Genomic DNA, 20,894 nt, shown 5'->3' with positions numbered 1-20,894 from the left:
CCTGGGGTGCGGGACCCATGGGCACTGACTCTCCCTGGGGTGCGGGACCCATGGGCACTGACTCTCCCTGGGGTGCGGGTCCCACAGGCACTGACTCTCCCTGGGGTGCGGGTCCCACAGACACAGACTCTCCCTGGGGTACAGGTCCCACAGACACAGACTCTCTCTGGGGTGCGGGTCCCACAGACACAGACTCTCTCTGGGGTGCGGGTCCCACAGACACAGACTCTCTCTGGGGTACGGGTCTCACGGGCACTGACAGCAGAGCTGGTGCTGTCAAACCCAATAAGATTTTCCCCTCTCGGTCCATGGTGAGTGAGAGAAATCACAACACACCGGCTGATATCAGCTCTGCGCAGGGTTGAAGAATTCCTCGTGTCTCAGGCCCCTTCCCCGCCAAGTAGTTTCAAACTGTTGTGTTGTTTGTCTGCTAGAAACCATATCACAAACGCACTCAGAGGGTCAGAGAAACCCCTCAGCCCGGGGAGGCTACAATCAAACAACACGAGGGCCAATCTGTCTCATTGGCAGCGCGTAGACAAGAGCTCTCCTATAGAGGAATGCTCGCTAAAGGAAGAACACACTTGCATTATACATCCTCAGGATGGCCCAAAGTGCTTTGCGGCCAATTAATTAACTTTTGAAGTGTGGTCACTGTTGTTTTGCAAAAATAGCAGCCAATCTGAACACAGCAAGATCCCACAAACAGCGACAAGTTAAACGACCAGTTCATTTGTTTTTGGTGGTGTTGGTTGAGGGATAAATGTTGGCCAGTACACCGGACAGAACTCCCTGCTCCATCTCAACAAGCAGACGGGGCCTCGGTTTAATGTTTCATCCAAAAGACGGCACCCTTGGTAATATAGCACTCCCTCGGTACTGCCCTGGAGTATCGACCCAGAGTGGGACTTGAACCCTCTGAGCTAGAGGTGAGAGCACTAGAAACTGAGCCAAGCTGACATTTATGAGCAGACACACCCTCCTACCCAGAACACATTAACCTCAATCTCTCCAGTATTTTTCCCACCATTAAACCTCCCACATTAGCCTCCACAGTCAGAAGTGGAGTGAAGTCGACATGGGCCAGGAGTTGGTTTTGAACAGGAAATGTTCCTTATCTCCTCCCCCCTCCCGGTCAGGTTTGACCCCATTCATCTGGAATAAGGTTACTGACACCCTGCAGGCAATGCAATCAGTTATTTTCTGCAACCAGCTCTGTACTAGAACATGAGTTAATAAATAACGAGGAGCCTTGAACTCTGAGCAGCCTCACAGAAATAGCAGCACATCAAAGAACATCTCACCCATTTAAACTCAGCCCAATCGCACATCAATAAATGTTTACAATGCCACCGATACTCTGCCAGTTCTGACCCACACACGGCAAACCCTGCGAATTACTGTGATCTGCTGCGTCAGGGAGCATGAAGGAATCCCTGCTACAACCCTCCCAACAACTTCAGACCACACCAGTCAATTCTCTCCCAGGTCGCCTTGAATGGGTTCCCAGGACAGCAGCAGACGGAGGGAATAAATAAATAAAACTCCCCAAAAAGAAGTAAAGGTTTCGGCCCCCAGCTGCCGGTAAAACCGTATCGTAAACAGACGCAAAACGGTAGATGCTCCGTTACTGAAGACCCGGTGCTTGGGGCCGGTTACACCGACGGGTTTAACCAGGACGGGATTCTGCATTGAGCCAGATCCTGGTCTTGAGCAAACCCTATGACGACCAGCTCAGGCGCGCCCCTCTCACTGGGCTGGTTTGAAAGACAGAAAAGAACAAATTTGCGTTTCTATAGTGCCTTTTCCGACCTCAGGACGTTCCAAAGTGCTTTACAGCCAATGAAGTATTTCTGAACTGGAGTCACTTTTCTACTGTAGGAAACGCAGCAGCCAATTTGCACACAGCGAGATCCCACAAACAGCAATGTGATAATGGCCAGATTATTAGTTTTAGTGATGCTGGTTGAGGGATAAATATTGGCCAGGACACCAGGGAGAACTCATCTGCTCTTCTTCAAATAATGGCCATGGGACCTTTTATGTCCACCTGAGAGGGCAGATGGGGCCTCAGTGCAACATCTAGGAAGATAGGAACAGGAGTAGTCCATTTAGCAAGATCATGGCTGATCTGTGACCTAACTCCATATACCCGCCTTAGCCCCATATCCCTTAATACCTTTTGGTTAACAAAAATCTATCAATCTCAGATTTAAAATTAATAATTGAGCTAGCATCAACTGCCGTTTGCAGAAGAGAGTTCCAAACTTCTACCCTTTGTGTGTAGAAGTGTTTCCTAACTTCACTCCTGAAAGTCCTGGCTCTAATCTTTAGGCTGTGTCCCCGAGTCCTGGACTCCCCAACCAGTGGAAATAGTTTCTCTCTATCTACCCTATCAGTTCCCCTTAATATCTTGAGAACTTCTAAATCACCCCTAAATCTTCCAAATTCCAGGGAATATAACCCTTGCAATTTAACCCTTGGAGTCCAGGTATCATTCTAGTAAACCTACGTTACACTACGTCTCATCCAAAAGGCGGCCCCTCCGACAGTGGAAGGGCTCAGTACGACACTGGGAGCGTCAGCTTAGATTCTGTGCTCAAGTCTCTGGAATAGGACTTGAACCCACGGCATTCTGACTCCGAGGCGAGAATGTTGCCCAGTGAGCTACGGCTGGCACTGTTGCCGATAACCACTCTGGAGATGCTGCGATACGGAGCATCAAACATGCAACTGTTCAGTAGCATCCGCTCAGCATCGCTGGGCATCGTTAACAGACACTGTAGCACAGCGATCCCCAGCTTCCAGCACCAGCCTCGACACGCAGAGTATATTTTAACCCCTCCTCCCAAAAGGAAAATTTGCACTCATTTCAGTATTGTTTTTGTAAAAAGGGGCCATTCAGTGGCCTTTTCCTCAATGTCCGTCATCAGCACAAGAGGTCAATACAGTCCCTGTAACTGAGTTACATAATACAACGGCCAATCACACCCAATCTAAGGAGGTCAGGATATCCCTTGAAACCTTCACCGTTATTCCAAATCAGCCTCCCTAGATAAGACAGGTCAATCTCAAATTGATCCACTGCTGTATGTCAATTCTTTTTCAGATACTTTATGAAGAGAAGCCTATTGAGAAAATTGTTTTAGTTATATCTGGGAGTGAGTTACAAGCTGCAATCTCGTTGAGGGGCTTGGGGAGGGTTTATATATAGAATAACGGATACCCGGGAGGGAGGTACAGACTGCAATCTAATCGAAGGGTTCGGGGGGTTTATATATAGAATAACGGATACCCAGGAGTGAGTTACAGACTGGAATCTCATCGAGGGGTTTAGATGGTGGTTATAAGCCTCTTATGCTTTGCTCTCACAATGTACGCCCTGTATACTCGATGTTGAATAAGCCCTGGTGATTGTGCTCGGGTTTCCAATATTCGACTGCACAGTCGATACACAAAGGTAGAACTGAAAGAACAGCAGCTGCCCCTGAATAAAGAGCAACAGAAAAGTATTTGTTAGCTCTCAGCTCAAACAAGAAAATCTGTAAAGATCGAGGCAGTGATAGCACCGTGCGTGTGTTTGTGCGTGTGCGTGTGTTTGTGCGTGTGCGTGTGTTTGTGCGTGTGCGTGTGTTTGTGCGTGTGTTTGTGCGTGTGTTTGTGCATGTGCTTGTGCGTGTGCGTGTGTTTGTGCGTGTGCGTGTGTTTGTGCGTGTGTTTGTGCGTGTGTTTGTGCGTGTGCTTGGGCGTGTGCCGGTATCTCAATATCGCTCTCTTTCTCCCTCATGTTCTCGGTGGAAAACAAACAGTTTGTAAAATTCCACTCAATCCATCAATGACTGGTGAAAAGACCCTTCTGCCAATGGGAACAGTTTCTCTCTATCTACTCTGTCTAGACCCTTCATGATTTTGAATACTTCGATCAAATCTCCTCGCAACCGTCTCTGTTCCAAGGAGAACAACCCCAGTTTCTCCAGTCTATCCACGTAACTAAAGTCCCTCATCCCTGGAATCATTCTAGTAAATCTCTTCTGCACCCTCTCTAACGCCTTCACATCTTTCCTAAAGTGCGGTGCCCAGAACTGGACACAATACTCCAGATTCATCATGACTTCCATACTTTTGTACTCTATGCCTCTATGCGTTTTTAACTGCTTTCTCAACCTGCCCTGCCACCTTCAATGATTTGTGTACATATACCCCCAGACCCCTTTTAGAGTTGTTCCCTCCAGTTTATATTGCCTTTCCTCTTTCTTCCGACTGAAATGTATCACTTCGCATTTTTCCGCATTAAATTTCATCTGCCACGTGTCCGCCCATGCCACCAGCCTGTCTATATCCTCTTGAAGTCTATCACTATCCTCCTCACTGTTCATTACTCTTCCAAGTTTTGTGTCATCTGCAAATTTTGAAATTGTGTCCTGTACACCCAAGTCCAAATCATTAATATATATCAAGAAAAGCAGTGGTCCCAGCACCGACCCCTGGGGAACACCACTGTACACCTCCCTCCAGTCCGAAAAACAACCGTTCACCACTACTCTCTGTTTCCTGTCACTTAGCCAATTCTGTATCCATGCTGCCACTGCCCCCTTTATTCCAAGGGCCGCAATCTTGATGACACAAAACTGGGTGGGATTGTGAGTTGTGAGGAGGATGCAAAGAGGCTTCAAGGCAATTTAGACAAGTTGAGTGAGTGGGCAAATACATGGCAGATGCAGTATGTGGATAAATGTGAAGTTATCCACTTCGGAAGGAAAAACAGAAAGGCAGAGAATTATTTAAATGGTGATAGATTGGGGAATGTTGATGTACAAAGGGACCTGGGTGTCCTTGTACACCAGTCACTGAAAGCAAACATGCAGGTGCAGCAAGCAGTTAGGAAGGCAAATGGTATCTTGGCCTTTATTGCAAGAGGATTTGAGTACAGGAGCAAGGATGTCTTACTGCAGTTATACAGGGCCTTGGTGAGACCACACCTGGAGTATTGTGTGCAGTTTTGGTCTCCTTACCTAAGAAAGGATATACTTGCCATAGAGGGAGTGCAGCGAAGGTTCACCAGACTGATTCCTGGGATGGCAGGACTGTCGTATGAGGAGAGATTGGGTCGACTCGGCCTGTATTCACTAGAGTTTAGAAGAATGAGAGGGGATCACATTGAAACATATAAAATTCTGACAGGGCGAGACAGACTGGATGCAGGGAGGATGTTTTCCCCTGGCTGGGGGTGTCCAGAACAAGGGGTCACTGTCTCAGGATACGGGGTAGGACATTTAGGACTGAGATGAGGAGAAATTTCTTCACTCAGAGGGTGGTGAACCTGTGGAATTCTCTACTGTGTAGCCCAAGTCACTGAATATATTTAAGGAGGAGATAGATAGATTTCTAGACACAAAAGGCATCAAGGGGTATGGGGAGAGAACGGGACTATGGTATTGAGATAGAGGATCAGCCATGATCATATTGAATGGCGGAGCAGGCTCGAAGGGCCGAATGGCCTACTCCCGCTCCTATTTTCTATGTTTCTACGATAAGCCTATTATGCGGCACTTTATCAAACGCCTTTTGAAAGTCCATGTACATCACATCAACTGCATTGCCCTCATCTACCCTCTCTGTTACCTCATCAAAAAACTCTATCAGGTTAGTTAAACACGATTTGCCTGTAACAAATCCGTGCTGGCTTTCCCTAATCAATCCACCCTCATCCAAGTGACTGTTAATTCTGACCCGGATTATCGTTTCTAAAAGTCTCCCCACCAGAGGTTAAACTGACTGGCCTATAGGGGAGTTTGCTGGGTTTATCCTTACACCCTTTTTTTGAACAAGTGTGTAACATTTGCAATTCTTCAGACTTTGTAACGATATCTGAACTCGAGGCAGCGTGTGTTCCTGACGTATCGTATACCAGCGACCCAATGATGCAGCTCAGAATTCTTCACCTTGTTCCGTGTTTGCAAACAAACAAGTTTGGTGCACAGTTTTTGAAGGTTGAAATGTCTCCAGAGAGGAGATAGATTCCTTACAATGGGCCATCATTCTCCCCGTTAGGGTCATTTAAAATTGTTTAAATATCTCCTCTGCCGTTTCTATGATGTTTTCAGTTTCCCCCCCCCCTCAACATTTTCACGTGAAGACTGTGGGAGAGAGAGAGAATGTGAGAGAGAGAGAGAGAGAGAGAGTGAGTCAGTGAGAGCGAGCAATTGAATGAGTGATTGAGTGAGAGAGCGCGTGAGTGAGAGAGAATGAGTGTGTTTTGTAAGAGAGACTGTGTGAGTGTGAGCGAGAGTGTGAGTGAGAGTGTGAGCGAGAGTGTGAGCGAGAGTGTGAGCGAATGAGAAAGAGAGAGAGTGTGTGTGTGTGTGTGTGTGTGTGTGTGTCTCACACAGCCTCTGGATGCTAGTTGTCTAGCCGAGTGTGAGGCCCAGACTGGCAACGCCATTAAAATGGCAAATATCTCCCAATATCTGGGTTATTCATTCCTAAACTCTCAAATCTCTTCCTTTCCGTTAAAGGTTTAAATTACTTCCCCCACCGATCCCACCCCATAAAAAAAATACACACGAGTTAAGTACAACAAGAGCAGACTCTCCCCCCAAAAGATGTGGATGCTGGGGGGCAATTGGGGCTTTCAAGACTGAGATCGATAGATTTTTGTTGGGTATGTGGAACCAAGGCAGATAAATGGAGTTGAGGTGCAGATCAGCCATGATCTGATTGAATGGCGGGACAGACTCTAGGGGCTGAATGGCCTCCTCCTGTTCCTATGAGTTCTCAGGCTAGGGCTATAACTGAACTCACTGCCCATAACTTGGGGAAAGGAGAAAGATCAGGCAACTAGGTTCCTCCAGACCCCCATCCAGTGCGACTCGCTACAAGGTAAAGAGCGGTGCCTTTGCTGTCGAATAGCCGGCATCACTCACGGTCCGCGAAGCTCCCTCTCACCGATTGGCCACGTCAGTGAGATATCGAAAGGTTCTGAGCTGGGGGCTGAACGTAGCCCAGGAATTGCCTGTGTGGACCGTACCCCAGGGGGACACTGTGCCTTCAGAGGGGGAGAAGATAGAATGAAAGCATTTGATGAATTTCCGGGGCATCACCCAGGGCTTCTCAGCACAAAGGTTAAGCTGATCAAAGCTGACCTTCAGTGACCTCTATTCCTGTGCAGTGAGCAGAGACGCCTGGGATCCGGTTTATCATCAGCTGTGTATATATTAGCAACAGACAGTAGAGATAAAGAAACTGGTGTTAGCCAGGTGCCGGGAAGCCTTAGGGAGCGTGTCAGATACCCATCTTCAAAGCTGCAGATAATCTCACTGCAGTGTCGGCTGTAACTCAGTGGGCAGCACTCTCCCCTCTGACTCAGAAGGTTGTCGGTTCAAGTCCCACTCCAGAGACCTGAGCACAAAATCTAGGCTGTCTCTCCGATGCCAATACTGAGGGAGTGCTGCACTGTCGGAGGTGCCGTCTTTCAGATGAGATGTTAAACTGAGGTCCTGTCTGCCCCTCTCAGGTTGATGTAAAAGGTCCCACAGAATTATTTTGAAGAGGAGCAGAGGAGGTCTCACTGGTGTCCTGGCCAATATTTATCTCTCAACCAACACATAAAAACAGATTATCTAGTCATTGCTCATTGCTGTTTGTGGGATCTTGCTGTGTAAATTGGCTGCCGCCTTTCCTACATTACAACAGTGACTACGCTTCAAAAAAAAAGTGCTTTATTGGCTGTAAAGCACTTTGGGGCCTCCTGAGGTTGTGAAAAGCGCCATGTAAATGCAAGTCTTTCTTTTTAAACCCAGCTACACCAAACGGTTAAAAAGAATCAAGATGCAGGGCTCACACTGTGAGAAACAAAACTTTAAGATGGCAAAGTTGCAGCAGATAACAAGCAACTTTGTTTTTCTAACAAGGCCAGTGTTCAAGGTCTGCAGGGGCCCATTTTACCATCACAATTCACAACTTCAATCCTTTAACTGTTTATTATAGAATCATAGAATCTTACAGCACAGAAGGAGGCCATTCGGCCCATCGTGCTTGTGCCAGTTCTGTGAAAGATCTATCCAATCAGTCCCACTCCCCTCCTCTTTCCCCAGAGCCCCTGCAAATTTCTCCTTTTCAAGTATTTATCCAATTCCCTTTTGAAAGTTATTATTGAATCTGCTTCCACCGCCCTTTCAGGCAGCGCATTCCAGATCATCAAAATTCGCTGTGTAAAGAAAATTCTCCTCATCTCCCCTCTGATTCTTTTGCTGATCACCTTAAATCTGTGCCCTCTGGTTACCGACCCTTCTGCCACTGGAAACAGTTTCTCCTTATTTACTCTATCAAAACCCCTCAGAATTTTGAACACCTCGATTAAATCTCCCCTTAACCTTCTCTGCTCTAAGGAGAACAATCCCCAGCTTCTCCAGTCTCTCCACGTAACTGAAGTCCCTCATCCATGGTACCATTCTAGTAAATCTCCTCTGCACCCTCTCCAAGGCCTTGACATCCTTCCTAAAATGTGGTGCCCAGAATTGGACACAATAACCAGTGATTTATAAAGGTTTAACATAACTTCCTTGCTTTTGTACTCCATGCCTCTGTTTATAAAGTCCAGGTTCCCATATGCTTTTTTTAACAGCGTTCTCAATATGTCCGGCCACCTTCAAAGATTTGTGTGTGTGAGGAGGGGGGTCACAGGTCAGCATCCATAGATCCTCCCTGCGGCGTTAGTGAGAGAGAAGAGACAGGTTTAGGCCAGCAGAGATACCAGAGCCAACGAGAAAGTGTCAGCCCCAGAGTGAAGGCTCGTTTGGTCGCTTGGGGGTAATTACTTCGAGTCAGCGCTGCTTACAACTATTTCCCATATTTGTGTTGTGTGTTTTGAAGTCTCCTGGTACATCGAGTTCAATCCTTCACAGTGAACAAAGGGGAGGAGGGAGCTTGGGGTCAGAACGTCATTGGAGGATCTCGAGCTGAAGGCAGTCCAGCCTGACGGGCCCTGGTAACCTCCAGCAACACAACTGGGGGTCAGTCTGGCACTGGGCTCACTGGCCAGGCAAACATCTGGAAATGTGCAACTCCAGTCAGTCAGTAGAGTCAGCGTTTCTCACCATCTCTTCCCCCCCGCTCCACAGACAAAATAAAACAAATTTGAACTTTAGTTGAAGGTAATTCATACTTGTAATTTTTTTAAAAAGTATTTCAATGTACTCATGGCAATGGGGGAGGGGAGAGAGTTGAGGAGTTGAGGAGATGAGCAGGAGGGGCTGGTAGAGTGAGAACACAATGAAGGAAGCTGAGAGATGGAGGGACAGTCTCGCCATGAGCAAACTGTGAATGGTGTGGGGCCTCTCTACAATAGCACTGACTGGCAGAGTAAAAGGCAGATAGTGAGTGAGCTGGATTAACATCAGTAGAGAAACAGTAAGTAATGGGTGCTGGAGGGAGGGGTTACTGGGTAACAATGCGAGCGACCTGCAGTGTACCCCAACATTCGGGTTAGCCCCGGGGACCTGCAGTGTACCCCAACATTCGGGTTAGCCCCAGGGACCTGCAGTGTACCCCAACATTCGGGTTAGCCCCGGGGACCTGCAGTGTACCCCAACATTCGGGTTAGACCTGGGGACCTGCAGTGTACCCCAACATTCGGGTTAGCCCCGGGGACCTGCAGTGTACCCCAACATTCGGGTTAGCCCCGGGGACCTGCAGTGTACCCCAACATTCGGGTTAGCCCCGGGGACCTGCAGTGTACCCCAACATTCGGGTTAGCCCTGGGGACCTGCAGTGTACCCCAACATTCGGGTTAGCCCCGGGGACCAGCAATGACCTTGTAACGTCCCGTGGGCCAAACCCACATCCCTTTCGTCTCTGCTAATGAGAAACTGTGGCTGCTTTAGATTCCTCAGACAGCACACTGGAGGCACGGCTGAATGTTCCATTCACGCATGGCCGTCACGAGCACGTGAGTGACTGCCTGGAATGTCGAACAGATTGGGACAGACAGAACAGTCAGATATTGGCTGCTGGACCCGGCATCTCACGCCCACAGTCGCTGTCACTCCTCTATGGTCAGTGCGTGGCCCAGTCGGAAACACTCTCACCTCTGAGTCAGAAGGTCGCGGGTTCAAGTCCCAACCCAGGCTAACACTCCCAGTGCAATACTGAGGGAGTGCTGTACTGTCAAAGGTGCCGTCTTTCAGGTAAGACGTTAAACGGAGGCCCTATCTGACCTCACAGGTGGACATAAAAAGATTCCACAGCCACTATTTCAAAGAAGAGCAGGGGAGTTCTCCTCGATGTCCTGGCCAATATTTATCCCTCAACCATCACTAAAAACAGATGATCTGGTCATTATCGCATTGCTGTTTGTGGGATCTCGCTGTGTGCAAATTGGCTGCCACATTTCCTAAATTACAACAGTGACTACACTTCAAAAATACTTCATTGGCTGTAAAGCACTTTGGGACGTCCTGAGGTCGTGAAAGGTGCTATATAAATGCAAGTCTTTCTCTTTCTTTCTATTTCCTCCAGTAATCCACGTGCTTGTAAAACCCGTAAAAGGCATTGAATAAATGGAAGAGATTCTTTCTTTAGTTCAACCGCACGAATTCAGACAATGTCGAAAATGTGAAAATGATTTAGAAATTATATTTAATTTCTCTGGTAGGTACTGAGCCGTTTCTGCCAGTCAGGACCCAGGGACAGTGGGCGGGGCCACAGTCAGGACCCAGGGGCAGTGGGCGGGGCCACAGACAGGACCCAGGGGCAGTGGGCGGGGCCACAGTCAGGACCCAGGGACAGTGGGCGGGGCCACAGTCAGGACCCAGGGGCAGTGGGCGGGGCCACAGTCAGGACCCAGGGGCAGTGGGCGGGGCCACAGTCAGGACCCAGGGACAGTGGGCGGGGCCACAGTCAGGACCCAGGGGCAGTGGGCGGGGCCACAGTCAGGACCCAGGGGCAGTGGGCGGGGCCACAGTCAGGACCCAGGGGCAGTGGGCGGGGCCACAGTCAGGACCCAGGGGCAGTGGGCGGGGCCACAGTCAGGACCCAGGGGCAGTGGGCGGGGCCACAGTCAGGACCCAGGGGCAGTGGGCGGGGCCACAGTCAGGACCCAGGGGCAGTGGGCGGGGCCACAGTCAGGACCCAGGGGCAGTGGGCGGGGCCACAGTCAGGACCCAGGGGCAGTGGGCGGGGCCACAGTCAGGACCCAGGGGCAGTGGGCGGGGCCACAGTCAGGACCCAGGGGCAGTGGGCGGGGCCACAGTCAGGACCCAGGGGCAGTGGGCGGGGCCACAGTCAGGACCCAGGGGCAGTGGGCGGGGCCACAGTCAGGACCCAGGGGCAGTGGGCGGGGCCACAGTCAGGACCCAGGGGCAGTGGGCGGGGCCACAGTCAGGACCCAGGGGCAGTGGGCGGGGCCACAGTCAGGACCCAGGGGCAGTGGGCGGGGCCACAGTCAGGAGCCAGGGGCAGTGGGCGGGGCCACAGTCAGGACCCAGGGGCAGTGGGCGGGGCCACAGTCAGGAGCCAGGGGCAGTGGGCGGGGCCACAGTCAGGAGCCAGGGGCAGTGGGCGGGGCCACAGTCAGGACCCAGAGGCAATGGGCGGGGCCACAGTCAGGACCCAGGGGCAATGGGCGGGGCCACAGTCAGGACCCAGGGTCAATGGGCGGGGCCACAGTCAGGGCCCAGGGTCAATGGGCGGGGCCACAGTCAGGACCCAGGGCCAATGGGCGGGGCCACAGTCAGGACCCAGGGGCAATGGGCGGGGCCACAGTCATGACTCAGGGTCAATGGGCGGGGCCACAGTCAGGACCCAGGGGCAATGGGCGGGGCCACAGTCAGGACCCAGGGGCAATGGGCAGGGCCACAGTCAGGACCCAGGGGCAATGGGCGGGGCCACAGTCAGGGCCCAGGGGCAATGGGCGGGGCCACAGTCGGGGCAATGGGCGGGGCCACAGTCGGGGCAATGGGCGGGGCCACAGTCAGGACCCAGGGGCAATGGGCGGGGCCACAGTCAGGACCCAGGGGCAATGGGCGGGGCCACAGTCAGGACCCAGGGTCAATGGGCGGGGCCACAGTCAGGGCCCTGGGGCAATGGGCGGGGCCACAGTCAGGACCCAGGGCCAATGGGCGGGGCCACAGTCAGGACCCAGGGGCAATGGGCGGGGCCACAGTCATGACTCAGGGTCAATGGGCGGGGCCACAGTCAGGACCCAGGGGCAATGGGCGGGGCCACAGTCAGGACCCAGGGGCAATGGGCGGGGCCACAGTCAGGACCCAGGGGCAATGGGCGGGGCCACAGTCAGGGCCCAGGGGCAATGGGCGGGGCCACAGTCGGGGCAATGGGCGGGGCCACAGTCGGGGCCCTGGGGCAATGGGCGGGGCCACAGTCGGGGCCCTGGGGCAATGGGCGGGGCCACAGTCGGGACCCAGGTCAATGGGCGGGGCCACAGTCAGGGCCCAGGTGCAATGGGCGGGGCCACAGTCAGGGCCCAGGTGCAATGGGCGGGGCCACAGTCAGGGCCCAGGTGCAATGGGCGGGGCCACAGTCAGGGCCCAGGTGCAATGGGCGGGGCCACAGTCAGGGCCCAGGTGCAATGGGCGGGGCCACAGTCAGGGCCCAGGTGCAATGGGCGGGGCCACAGTCAGGGCCCAGGTGCAATGGGCGGGGCCACAGTCAGGGCCCAGGTGCAATGGGCGGGGCCACAGTCAGGGCCCAGGTGCAATGGGCGGGGCCACATTCAGGGCCCAGGTGCAATGGGCGGGGCCACAGTCAGGGCCCAGGTGCAATGGGCGGGGCCACAGTCAGGGCCCAGGTGCAATGGGCGGGGCTATACTAAGGTCTGAGAATTGGCCTCAGCACCTTTCGTGGACATTCAATCACACAAAGGCGGTGCTGCCAACAACCCAATGTCCCCATTCATGGGCTCACCTCACGAGGGGGTAGGGGGTACGGGGTACGGGGGTACTGCCCCATGTGTGTGGGTCGTGGGGCAGTGAGGGAAATATCCAAACAAGAGGTTAAAATCTAGAAAGGTGGAGGAGTAAAACACAGAGAGCTTTCTTTACACAGAGGGTAATACAGTCCCCACCCGATTACAGCCGGTGCACTGGTGCTAACACTGCACACATTGGGCGGTTTATATGAATCTGTTGCTTGTTTATAATCCTGACTGAAGCTTTTTTCCGTTAAAAGCCCACGAGTCCCTCGCCAACTATCCTGTACTAATCAGGTCCCTGCGAGGAGTTCTGGAACTCACGCTTTGAAATTCTGACCCACTCGTACTTTTCGCTGGAGTAATGTGCACCAAAGTTATTGGTTAATGTTCTGCCGATTCTCACACTGACTGGCCGTGGCAAAGAATGGTGAACTCCACACTTGTATTTCCACAATTGACAATAACACTAACTGAAACGGTTAGCGCGATCTGGATAAATACTTGAAAAGGAGAAATTTGCAGGGTTATGGGGAAAGAGCAGGGGGATGGGATTAATTGGATAGATCTTTCAAAGAGCTGGCACAGGCCCGATGGACTGAATGGCCTCCTTCTGTGCTGTATCATTCTATGATCACATCCAATCCGTGGTTTTAACCCCACGACCCTTGTTTTGGTCTCCGACGATGACCCCTCACTTACCGGTGTCTCTCTAACAGGTGAGCTGCAGCTTCCCACAACTCCACTCCTCTCCCACGACGGGCTGAAGCGATCAGTGCTTTTAAACGAAGCGGTTATGGTCTCCTGCGTCACGCTGCGTGACAAACTGCAAGCGCTGGAGCCTTTTGCGCAGTAGGGGTCGGCGCTATCACTCCTGTAGGACCCCGGGTGGGAGGCTGCCTCGTGTCTGGCCAGCGGGGGGCTCTTCACCGAGTTTAACCGGCACGAGTCGGCGATGTGGAGGTTTAACAGGTCGCGGTTCAACTCCGTCTGGCTGATCGACTTCCTGCGGCTGAGGGAGAGGCCGGTCGAGGAGTAGGCAGGGTGGCCGCTGCCCGTTCCGTACGCGTAGGAGCTGGAATATCCACCACTCAGCCCGCTGGGAAAGGCCTTCAAGGGCACCCGGCTTAAACTCTCGCTGCGTCTGCTCAGAACCTCGGGGCGAGGCAGCTGCCGGCCTCGCTCGGCCTCCAGGGTGTATTTGCTGGACGGCCTCCCCGAGCTGGCGTGGGGGGTGTAGCTGCTGGTGTACCCCGACTTGTACAGCACCTTCTCCTTGTCCGTGTAGCTGGAGCCCAGGCTGGGGGTGTAGGCGCGGTACGAGGAGCCATAGTGCGGGCTGGAGAAGGCGCTGCTGGAGTAAGTCCCGATACGTTTGGCAGTGGAGGAGGAGGAAACTCGAGACATGTCGACCTCAGCCTCGCACAGAAGGCCACACTTCGCATTTACTGAGGGGGGAGGAAGAAATACACAAGTGAGACATGTAAAACAAAGTTTCCATCACTGTCTCCCTCCCCCTCTCCCTCTCCTGAAGGAGTTCCCCAGGTGCCCACCCTCCGATACCCCCCGGGCTGGGGGACAGTTCCCCAGGTGCCCACCCTCTGATACCCCCCGGGCTGGGGGACAGTTCCCCAGGTGCCCACCCTCCGATACCCCCCTGGGCTGGGGTACAGTTCCCCAGGTGCCCACCCTCCGATACCCCCCGGGCTGGGGGACAGTTCCCCAGGTGCCCACCCTCTGATACCCCCCGGGCTGGGGGACAGTTCCCCAGGTGCCCACCCTCCGATACCCCCCGGGCTGGGGTACAGTTCCCCAGGTGCCCACCCTCCGATACCCCCCGGGCTGGGGGACAGTTCCCCAGGTGCCCACCCTCCGATACCCCCCGGGCTGGGGGACAGTTCCCCAGGTGCCCACCCTCCGATACCCGACCCAAGTGGCCATTCTTTTCTCCACTGGCACTCCACCTGCAGGCCCAGCCAAGATCAACTATCTCAGACTGGGGGGTCAAACCGATGCCCTTCCTGCTCTTCAGAGCTCAGCATTCTTAATAAGAACATAAGAAATAGGAGCAGGAGTAGGCCAATCGGCCCCTCGAGCCTGCTCCGCCATTCAATAAGATCATGGCTGATCTGATCCTAACCTCAAATCTAAATTCATGTTCATGAATCATGTGTATTAATCCGGTCTTTAACCGGTGCTGACATCACTGTTTGGTCTGGAGTATGTGACGGTTACTGGACTGCCACTTCCCGTGATCTCTCCCCCGCTCCCCCTTTCACTGGGGAGATATTCCTGTGACCTCTCCCTCAGGCACATGGGAACAGCGCCACCTGCATGTTCCCCTCCAAGTCACACACCATCCCAACTTGGAAATATATCGCCGTTCCTTCATCATCGCTGGGTCAAAATCCTGGAACTCCCTTCCTAACAGCACTGTGGGAGAACCGTCACCACACGGACTGCAGCGGTTCAAGAAGGCGGCTCACCACCACCTTCTCGAGGGCAATTAGGGATGGGCAATAAATGCCGGCCTCGCCAGCAATGCCCACATCCCGTGAACGAATAAAAAAAAACTCCCCCTTTCACTGGGGAGCGATTCCTATTTCATTCGCTGATCTGTGTTTTAATTGCAGGAACTGTTCTTGCTTTAAAAGCTCACTTGAACAGAGCATTGCAAGTGCACACATTCCAAACCCACATCGCCAGCCTCACTAGCACTGGAGCTGTTTCCAGCATCGGTGGAACTAAACCACAGAGGGGCAGAATTCCCCATTAGGCCCGTCTGCTTCACCTCTTTGCCTAATTCATTTTTTCTGCGATGTACAAACATGTGGAAACTTGTGGACTAGGATTTCAATCCCACTTGTAGGTTGAATCTCTCACTAATCCTGTTGTACTAACACAAACTCCATTCCCGAGCCACCGACTCCATCCCTCTCCCCGGTCACCGTCTGAGGCTGAATCAGACCGTTCGTAACCTTGGCGTCTTATTTGACCCTGAGATGAGCTTCTGACCCCATATCCGCTCCGTCACCAAGACCGCCTATTTCCACCTCCGTAACATCGTCCGACTCCGCCCCCCGCCTTGGCTCATCCGCTGCTGAAACCCTCATCCCTGCCTTTGTTACCTCCAGACTCGACTATTCCAATGCTCTCCTGGCCGGCCTCCCATCTTCCACCCTCCATAAACTTGAGCTCATCCAAAACTCTGCTGCCCCGTATCCTAACTCGCACCCAGTCCCGTTCACCCGTCACCCCGTCCCGTTCGCCCGTCACCCCGTCCCGTTCGCCCGTCACCCCGTCCCGTTCGCCCGTCACCCCGTCCCGTTCGCCCGTCACCCCGTCCCGTTCGCCCGTCACCCCGTCCCGTTCTCCCGTCACCCCGTCCCGTTCGCCCGTCACCCCGTCCCGTTCGCCCGTCACCCCGTCCCGTTCTCCCGTCACCCCCTGTGCTCGCTGATCTACACTGGCTCTCCTAGGAACACCTCGATTTTAAAATTCTCATCCTTGTTTTCAAATCCCTCCATGGCCTCACTCCTCCCTATCTCTGTAACCTCCTCCAGCCCCACAACCCTCCGAGATCTCTGCGCTCCTCCAATTCTGGCCTCTTGCGCATCCCTGATTCCCATCGCTCCACCATTGGCGGCCGTGCCTTCAGCTGCCTCGGCCCTAAGCTCTGGAATTCCCTCCCTAAACCTCTCCACCTCTCTCTCCTCCTTTAAGACCCTCCTTAAAACCTACCTCTTTGACCAAGCTTTTGGTCACCTGTCCTAATATCTCGTTATGTGGCTCGGGGTCTAATTTTTTGTTTGATTTACGCTCCTGTGAAGCACCTTGGGACATTTTACCACATTAAAGGTGTGATACAAATGCAAGTTATTTGTTACACTCGTTTGGAGCTTTTGGAGAATATAAACAAAGTCCCTCATGGGTTTTTGTAAAGAATCTGAGTTTATAACCTGGATTGGTGCCTGTGAGCGGATATTCTGTACAGAAATGTTCGCCAGGTTTTCAAAGCCTGGAGCAGTGGGGGAGGGGGTAAAGGGAGGGGGGCAGGAGGTGGGGGGGGCAGGAGGTGGGGGGGGGCAGGAGGTGGGGGGGGGCAGGAGGTGGGGGGGGGCAGGAGGTGGGGGGGGGGCAGGAGGTGGGGGGGGGCAGGAGGTGGGGGGGGGCAGGAGGTGGGGGGTGCGGTAGGTGGGGGGGGGGCAGGAGGTGGGGGGCAGGAGGTGGGGGGGGGCAGGAGGTGGGGGGGGGGGCAGGAGGTGGGGGTGGGGCAGGAGGTGGGGGGGGGGGGCAGGAGGTGGGGGGGGGGCAGGAGGTGGGGTGGGGGGGTGCGGTAGGTGGGGGGGGGGGCAGGAGGTGGGGTGGGGGGGGCAGGAGGTGGGGTGGGGGGGGGCAGGAGGTGGGGGGGGCAGGAGGTGGGGGGGGGGCAGGAGGTGGGGGGGGGCAGGAGGTGGGGGGGGGCAGGAGGTGGGGGGGGGGCAGGAGGTGGGGGGGGGCAGGAGGTGGGGGGGGGCAGGAGGTGGGGGGGGGGCAGGAGGTGGGGGGGGCAGGAGGTGGGGTGGGGGGGGCAGGAGGTGGTGGGGGGGGGCAGGAGGTGGTGGGGGGGGGGCAGGAGGTGGGGGGGGGGCAGGAGGTGGGGGGGGGCAGGAGGTGGGGGGGGGGCAGGAGGTGGGGGGGGGGCAGGAGGTGGGGGGGGGGCAGGAGGTGGGGGGGGGGCAGGAGGTGGGGGGGGGGGCAGGAGGTGGGGGGGGCAGGAGGTGGGGGGGGGCAGGAGGTGGGGGGGGCAGGAGGTGGGGGGGGGCAGGAGGTGGGGGGGGGCAGGAGGTGGGGGGGTGCGGTAGGTGGGGGGGGGGCAGGAGGTGGGGGGCAGGAGGTGGGGGGGGGGGCAGGAGGTGGGGTGGGGGGGTGCGGTAGGTGGGGGGGGGGCAGGAGGTGGGGGGGGGGCAGGAGGTGGGGGGGGGGCGGTAGGTGGGGGGGGGGGCGGTAGGTGGGGGGGGGGGGCAGGAGGTGGGGGGGGGGGGCAGGAGGTGGGGGGGGGGCAGGAGGTGGGGGGGGGGCAGGAGGTGGGGGGGGGGCAGGAGGTGGGGGGGGGCAGGAGGTGGGGGGGGGGCAGGAGGTGGGGGGGGCAGGAGGTGGGGGGGGGCAGGAGGTGGGGGGGGGCAGGAGGTGGGGGGGGCAGGAGGTGGGGGGGTGCGGTAGGTGGGGGGGGGCAGGAGGTGGGGGGCAGGAGGTGGGGGGGGGCAGGAGGTGGGGTGGCGGGGGTGCGGTAGGTGGGGGGGGGGGGCAGGAGGTGGGGGGGGGGGCAGGAGGTGGGGGGGGGGGCAGGAGGTGGGGTGGGGGGGTGCGGTAGGTGGGGGGGGGGGCAGGAGGTGGGGGGGGGCAGGAGGTGGGGGGGGCAGGAGGTGGGGTGGGGGGCAGGAGGTGGGGGGGGGGGGGCAGGAGGTGGGGGGGGGGCAGGAGGTGGGGGGGGCAGGGGGGGGGGCAGGAGGTGGGGGGGGCAGGAGGTGGGGGGTGCGGTAGGTGGGGGGGGGCAGGAGGTGGGGGGCAGGAGGTGGGGGGGGGCAGGAGGTGGGGTGGGGGGGTGCGGTAGGTGGGGGGGGGGGCAGGAGGTGGGGGTGGGGCAGGAGGTGGGGGGGGGGGGCAGGAGGTGGGGGGGGGGCAGGAGGTGGGGTGGGGGGGTGCGGTAGGTGGGGGGGGGGGCAGGAGGTGGGGTGGGGGGGGGGCAGGAGGTGGGGTGGGGGGGGGCAGGAGGTGGGGGGGGCAGGAGGTGGGGGGGGGGCAGGAGGTGGGGGGGGGCAGGAGGTGGGGGGGGGGCAGGAGGTGGGGGGGGCAGGAGGTGGGGGGGGGGCAGGAGGTGGGGGGGGGCAGGAGGTGGGGGGGGGCAGGAGGTGGGGGGGGGCAGGAGGTGGGGGGGGCAGGAGGTGGGGTGGGGGGGGGCAGGAGGTGGTGGGGGGGGGGGCAGGAGGTGGTGGGGGGGGGGGCAGGAGGTGGGGGGGGGCAGGAGGTGGGGGGGGGGCAGGAGGTGGGGGGGGGCAGGAGGTGGGGGGGGGCAGGAGGTGGGGGGGGGCAGGAGGTGGGGGGGGCAGGAGGTGGGGGGGGGGCAGGAGGTGGGGGGGGGCAGGAGGTGGGGGGGGGGCAGGAGGTGGGGGGGGGGCAGGAGGTGGGGGGGGGGCAGGAGGTGGGGGGGGGCAGGAGGTGGGGGGGGGGGCAGGAGGTGGGGGGGGCAGGAGGTGGGGGGGGCAGGAGGTGGGGGGGGCAGGAGGTGGGGGGGGCAGGAGGTGGGGGGGCAGGAGGTGGGGGGTGCGGTAGGTGGGGGGGGGCAGGAGGTGGGGGGGGGGGCAGGAGGTGGGGTGGGGGGGTGCGGTAGGTGGGGGGGGGGCAGGAGGTGGGGGGGGCAGGAGGTGGGGGGGGGGCGGTAGGTGGGGGGGGGGGGGGTAGGTGGGGGGGGGGGGCAGGAGGTGGGGGGGGGGCAGGAGGTGGGGGGGGGCAGGAGGTGGGGGGGGGCAGGAGGTGGGGGGGGGGGCAGGAGGTGGGGGGGGGGCAGGAGGTGGGGGGGGGCAGGAGGTGGGGGGGGCAGGAGGTGGGGGGGGCAGGAGGTGGGGGGGGCAGGAGGTGGGGGGGGGCAGGAGGTGGGGGGCAGGAGGTGGGGGGGGGCAGGAGGTGGGGTGGCGGGGTGCGGTAGGTGGGGGGGGGGGGGGCAGGAGGTGGGGGGGGGGGCAGGAGGTGGGGGGGGGGCAGGAGGTGGGGGGGGGCAGGAGGTGGGGTGGCGGGGTGCGGTAGGTGGGGGGGGGGGGGCAGGAGGTGGGGGGGGGGCAGGAGGTGGGGGGGGGGGCAGGAGGTGGGGGGGGGGCAGGAGGTGGGGTGGGGGGGTGCGGTAGGTGGGGGGGGGGGCAGGAGGTGGGGGGGGGCAGGAGGTGGGGGGGGGCAGGAGGTGGGGGGGGCAGGAGGTGGGGGGGGGCAGGAGGTGGGGGGGGGGGCAGGAGGTGGGGGGGGCAGGAGGTGGGGTGGGGGGGGCAGGAGGTGGTGGGGGGGGGCAGGAGGTGGGGGGGGGCAGGAGGTGGCGTGGGGGGGGGCAGGAGGTGGGGGGGGGCAGGAGGTGGGGGGGGGGCAGGAGGTGGGGGGGGGCAGGAGGTGGGGGGGGCAGGAGGTGGGGGGTGCGGTAGGTGGGGGGGGGGCAGGAGGTGGGGGGCAGGAGGTGGGGGGGGGGCAGGAGGTGGGGTGGGGGGGTGCGGTAGGTGGGGGGGGGGGCAGGAGGTGGGGGGGGGGGCAGGAGGTGGGGGGGGGGGGCGGTAGGTGGGGGGGGGGCAGGAGGTGGGGGGGGGCAGGAGGTGGGGGGGGGGGCGGTAGGTGGGGGGGGGGGCAGGAGGTGGGGGGGGGCAGGAGGTGGGGGGGGGGGGGGCGGTAGGTGGGGGGGGGGGCAGGAGGTGGGGGGGGGCAGGAGGTGGGGGGGGGGGGCGGTAGGTGGGGGGGGGGGGCAGGAGGTGGGGGGGGGGGGGGTGCGGTAGGTGGGGGGGGGTGGGGTGGGGGGGGGCAGGAGGTGGGGGGGGGCAGGAGGTGGGGTGGGGGGGCAGGAGGTGGGGGGGGGGGGGCAGGAGGTGGGGGGGGGGGGTAGGTGGGGGGGGGGGGCGGTAGGTGGGGGGGGGGGCAGGAGGTGGGGGGGGGCAGGAGGTGGGGGGGGGGGTGCGGTAGTTGGGGGGGGGGGCAGGAGGTGGGGGTGGGGGGGTGCGGTAGGTGGGGGGGGTGGGGGGGGGGGGGGGGTAGAGCTGCCCCGATGGGTTCGGGTTATCGAGCTCCCGATATTCACCCCCCCGTTCAGTTTCAGGCTCTGGTCTATTGAAGGTGCAGGAAGGGCTCCCCCTGATGGCTCGATACAGAAGCGCTGCGGCCAGAATTCCAGAATTAAATGAGCTTTCACAGACCAGGTGATCTCTGATTTGATCCCCGATTTGCGCTTTTGGCCTCAGTGTCC

The 20,894-nt window shown here is 58.0% G+C and overlaps 1 protein-coding gene across 1 annotated transcript in view; it reads right to left on the bottom strand.

Annotated features, from left to right (window-relative positions):
• The window catches only part of LOC137301374 (ubiquitin carboxyl-terminal hydrolase 2-like), a 58,878-nt gene extending 44,511 nt beyond the window's left edge, over nucleotides 1-14,367 (bottom strand). The window contains exon 1 of the mRNA XM_067970833.1: nucleotides 13,625-14,367. Within this exon, the coding sequence (XP_067826934.1) occupies nucleotides 13,625-14,329 (705 nt within the window). The 5' untranslated portion in view covers nucleotides 14,330-14,367. The remainder of the gene's footprint in view (nucleotides 1-13,624) is intronic.
• Nucleotides 14,368-20,894: the final 6,527 nt, after the last annotated feature.

This window comes from Heptranchias perlo, chromosome 33, assembly GCF_035084215.1.
Source record: "Heptranchias perlo isolate sHepPer1 chromosome 33, sHepPer1.hap1, whole genome shotgun sequence".
Classification (NCBI taxonomy): Eukaryota; Metazoa; Chordata; class Chondrichthyes; order Hexanchiformes; family Hexanchidae; genus Heptranchias; species Heptranchias perlo.
The sequence above is the reverse complement of the archived record's forward strand: the minus strand, read 5'-3'. Positions and strand labels throughout refer to the sequence as shown.